General features: G+C 57.2%; 1 protein-coding gene across 2 annotated transcripts; it reads left to right on the forward strand.

Annotated features, from left to right (window-relative positions):
• Positions 1-486: 486 nt before the first annotated feature.
• Positions 487-3,955, forward strand: Gpr3 (G protein-coupled receptor 3). 2 transcript variants are annotated; one of them, XM_005394907.2, is made up of 3 exons: positions 487-585; positions 1,576-2,498; positions 3,318-3,955. In XM_005394907.2, exons 2-3 carry the CDS (start codon positions 1,581-1,583, stop codon positions 3,645-3,647), a joined length of 1,248 nt encoding a protein of 415 aa, XP_005394964.1. In that variant the 5' UTR covers positions 487-585; positions 1,576-1,580; the 3' UTR covers positions 3,648-3,955. The 2 variants fall into 2 exon arrangements, with proteins under 2 accessions (XP_005394964.1, XP_005394965.1); XM_005394908.2 differs by having other exon boundaries at positions 1,576-3,406.
• Positions 3,956-4,862: the final 907 nt, after the last annotated feature.

The raw sequence follows: 4,862 nt of genomic DNA on the forward strand, positions 1-4,862 counted from the left end.
CACTGCCACCCACCTCCCTGCTGCCCCGAGATCCTGTCCCCGTCACCTCAGAGCCCATCCTCGGCAACCCCGTCATCCTCCCCGGAGACGCCCATTCTGCCCCATCCTTCGGTCTCCGTCTCCCAGATTCCTGCCACCCGAGAGTCCCATCACCCCACAGCCTACTCAAGTCCCCCCGCGGCTCTTCCAGCTGCATTTCCTGTAGGCTCCCCGAGACTTTTCCAAGGCTTTCCCACCAGCGCCCCCGGAAAGCCCCCGGCCCGCAGAGGGCGCAGCTTCAAGGGCAGCGCGGGCCGTGTGGGGAGGGGCGGGGCCTCTGCCAGAGATGCTTTTTATGAATGGGGGAGCGGGAGGTGCGATGCCTCATTACTATGCCGCCGAACGCGCGATGCGCCCCAGCGCGCCGCGCCCATTGGCCAACTGGCTGTAGACGTCACCAAACCGGTGGCCGGGGGCGGGGCGGGGAGGGGTGACTCACGCGGCTTCTCCCGAGGCCGCGGGGGCTTCTCGGGGTCCTCGCACACCTTGCGCTGCCAGGACCCGAGTGGAGCTTCCCCGCGGCCCGGTCACGCCCGGTCCTGAGCGGTGAGTAGCGGCCCTTGCCGCGGACACCAGGTGTCTGCGAGAGCACGCAGGATGCTGGGGAACTGGTTGGGTGGAAAACTCCTTGCGGCTGGCCGGGGTCGGAGGTCGAGGCTGGGAGTCTGAGCAGATTCTGGGTTAGCAGGCGTGGCCCTAAGTGTTTGGGTGCTGGAGCTGTGAGTCGGGTGACCCGGAGAAGGGTGAGCATTCCAGGGACCCGAGGCCCTGGGTGGAAGGACGGTCATCTGAGGTTGAGCTGACAGGAGGCGTCTGGGGCAGGAAGCCAGGTGTCCGAGAAGCAGGAGGTGTCTCATTTAGGGACACTCGGATATCCAGGCAGGAGGCGGAGCCAGGCGCTAGGTCCAGGTGTCCCAGCAGGAGGAGGAGTCTGCTTCAGAGATCCAGGCCTCCAGCAGGGGGTGTCTGTTATAGAGACCCAGGGAGAGGTACAGAAAGAGGGGTGCACTGGGGACAGAAGTCCGAGAGAGGCTGGCGGGGGGAGTTACCAGGCTTTACCTCAGGAATGTTCTTCGGGGGCTGGCACGCGCTTCACGAGCTTTTCCTGGGGGCGGAGCCTGGGACTGACAGTGCTGAGAATCGTGAGGGGTCGGGGAGCTTCAGACAGCGAGTCATCCTGTCTAGTGGGAGGGAGCAGCGTTGCTCTCAGTCTCTAGACGTTTCCCTCCCCACTCTTGAGCCTTTCTGGGCTGGCCTTTCTGGGGATCCTGTGGTCCCCACCTCACTTAGGGTAGCTCTTCATCTGGTTTGATCACACACGTGGGAAAAAGAAGCCTGTGGGACCTAGAGGAGTGGAAGGGATCCCTGGGGAATGAGACTCCCATTGAGAGGCCTACAGGCACAGGAGAGAACCAAGGTACCCCCAAAAGAGCCAGGGCATGAATTAGTGGGGGGTGGCGTCGGAATACCAGCTGAGGGCACCTTGCCCCCTCCAAATGCCTCCCGTCAGCATCTCACAGGGCCTTTCTCCTGCAGGTTCCATGATGTGGGGTGCAGGCAGCCCCCTGGCCTGGCTCTCCTCTGGCCCCGGGAGTGTGAATTTGAGCAGCGTAGGCCAAGCAGAGGGGCCCACAGGCTCGGCTGCATCACTGCCCTCACCCACGGCCTGGGATGTGGTGCTGTGCATCTCAGGCACCCTGGTGTCCTGCGAGAACGCACTGGTGGTGGCGATCATCGTCGGCACTCCCGCCTTCCGCGCTCCCATGTTCCTGCTGGTGGGCAGCCTGGCTGTGGCAGACCTGCTGGCAGGCCTGGGCCTGGTCCTGCACTTTGCTGCTGTCTTCTGCATTGGCTCGGCGGAGATGAGCCTGGTGCTGGTTGGCGTGCTGGTGACGGCCTTTACCGCCAGCATCGGCAGCCTGCTGGCCATCACTGTCGACCGCTACCTTTCCCTGTACAATGCCCTTACCTACTACTCGGAGACAACGGTGACTCGGACCTATGTGATGCTGGCCCTCGTGTGGGGGGGCGCCCTGGGCCTGGGACTGCTGCCTGTGCTGGCCTGGAACTGCCTGGATGGCCTGACCACGTGCGGTGTGGTGTCGCCACTCTCCAAGAACCATCTGGTGGTCCTGGCCGTTGCCTTCTTCATGGTGTTTGGCATCATGCTGCAGCTCTATGCCCAGATCTGCCGCATCGTCTGCCGCCATGCCCAGCAGATTGCTCTCCAACGGCACCTGCTGCCTGCCTCCCACTACGTGGCCACCCGCAAGGGCATTGCCACACTGGCCGTGGTGCTTGGCGCCTTTGCTGCCTGCTGGTTGCCCTTCACCGTCTATTGCCTGCTGGGTGATGCCCAGTCCCCACGCCTCTACACCTATCTCACCCTGCTCCCTGCCACCTACAACTCCATGATCAACCCCATCATCTATGCCTTCCGCAACCAGGATGTGCAGAAGGTGCTGTGGGCCGTTTGCTGCTGCTGTTCCTCTTCCAAGATCCCTTTCCGATCTCGCTCTCCCAGTGATGTCTAGTGACCTCCTGGTGACCCTGCCGCCCTATCACGACAGAATTCCAGAACGTTAGGTCCTCCAGGTCTTCGTTTCAAACCCCCAGCTCCAACACCCCCAAGACCCAGCTGGTTCTGGAGTTCTAGGACATTGGGTGTTTCAGGATTCTGTTCAAGATCCCTGTAGGGGCCCAGCTGGCTCTGTGGTTCCAGAATGTTCCAGCTGGTCAGGGTTCCACTCAGAAATGTCCTACAGGCCAGCTGGCCTGCAGTTCCAGAATGCTGGAGTTTTACAGTGCCATTCCAAATCCTTGACCTTTCCCCTCCCTCAGACTTGACCTTGGCCATGTCACTTTATTTTTGAATTTCTGAGCTCAAGAGTCAGAGAAGTTAGTCACTTAGTTGCCTAGATAGAAGATTTATCTCTCTCTATATATATATATGTGTGCACATACAAAGAAAATATATTTATTATTTATTTATTTATTTATTTATTTATTATAAATTTCTTTATGGGTGGTGAGGGGAAAAAAGAGATCCACACCTTGAATTCTAGGCCATACCAGGGTATCCCTAATCCCCAACACCCCCGTTTCTGACCTCAGTTCCTGGAAGGGGGAAATGGAGAAAGAGAAATCACGTATTTTGTTATTATTTTTGCTTATTTTTTAATCGAAGAGATCATAGAAACCAGAGCCTTCTCCCCAGGCCCGCCCCCCTCGGGTTTGCAGGGGGAACACACCAGCCTCTGGTTTTTTATTTTTTTAAGAAGCCATCACCTGAGCAACCGAGAATTCCTCTGCGCTGGGGCCGGCTGTCCTCTGGTGGCCGTTTGGGGGAACTGCATCCTGGCCAGGCAGCCGGGACTAGGAAAAGAAACCCCAACTCCACCCGAGCCTGGTGTCCAGCGCCACAGCCATGGCCTGGGGAACCAGGCCTCACCTTGAGGTGCCCTAGAGGAGGCGGGGCAAGAGCCAATACCCCACCCCTCTGCCAGCCGGGGTCTGGCCCCCAGTGTATTCCCTGTTCCTGTCCCCAGTCCAACTCAATAAAAAATGATTTTGTGATAAATGTTCTTATGTGTGTGTATGTGCTGTAGAATGGGCCAGATGGGGAAAAGCTCAGAATGAGAAGGTCAGGCCAGACTAGGGGGAGCTGAGAGGGGATTCGCAGAGCTGGGGACCCAGGATACAGCGTGGCTAACCCTCCTACCCCAGGATGTCAGTGTCACTCTGGTCAGACCGAGGTACCACCTGACACAGATCTCATCTTCCCCTGGGGTGCTGGGCCCTTCTACCCACATTGGCCAGTTTGGGGCTCTCGCATGAAGATTGTGCTAACAGCATGTCAGTTTCCTTCGTACCAATAATAACTCTTCCTTCTAATGGTGGGTGCTATCAGCTGGACACTGGGCTGAGGGTGCTGTGTGAGTCACCTCCCTATGCTAGCAAGTGTCCATATAGTATCATCTGCACTTTACAGATGAGGAAACTGAGGCTGAAAAAGGATTAGCGATTGGCTTAAAATTGTATACCCAGGAAATGAGTCAGTATTCAAACTAAGAACATCTATTTCCAGAATCTGTGTTCTGTGTCCTGGGCAAAGATCTTTCATTTCCTTCTTTCTCAGGACCAGGGCTTAGGACATTCTACTTCTGATTTCTATCCCGGGGCCAATGGCCCACGTTTGAGAGGTGGTTAGATGCGGGCTGGTCATTGTGGAAAAGCTTATTTCCCATACAGAGGTGAGTGGTTGTAACAGTGTGCATTTGGGGACCTGAGTTTGGTCTCTGGGAGGGCAGGTGGGCCCCAGAAGGCTTGTGTTTGAACAGGCAAGGACAGGCATGTGTGGGGTGTGGCTTAAGAGGAAGCTCTGATTATCCCAGCTCCCAGCCTCCCAGGCTTTACAGTTGGGCCCCTGAAACCAGAGGAGTCCTTGGAGCATTTCCCACCCAACCTGTTATCACACAGACGGGGAGACTGAGGCCCAAAGAGGAGAAGCTATTTGCTCAAGCTCACTCACCTGTGCCAGGGGAGGATGCAGCTGTTTTGGGGATGGACGTGTCAACAAGCCCAGGGATAAAGTGGGGGGACCCCACTCCACCAAGTCGGGCTGAGCTTTACCCTTTCTGCCCACCTTCCCTAGGAAGAGACCTTCTCCTAAGCTTCTTCAGGCCCGGCTGTGGGCCAGACATTTCACACACCATCACCTTCAGACAGGTGCTATCTCCTTCCCTACTTTTTGAAGGAAGTGGCTGAGGCTCTGAGAATAATGGGCCTTCATCCACTCACTGATGTCCTTCTGGACAGCTTAA

The sequence above is a fragment of the Chinchilla lanigera genome, unplaced genomic scaffold (genome assembly GCF_000276665.1).
Source record: "Chinchilla lanigera isolate Chin_1 unplaced genomic scaffold, ChiLan1.0 scaffold00051, whole genome shotgun sequence".
Lineage (NCBI taxonomy): Eukaryota > Metazoa > Chordata > Mammalia > Rodentia > Chinchillidae > Chinchilla > Chinchilla lanigera.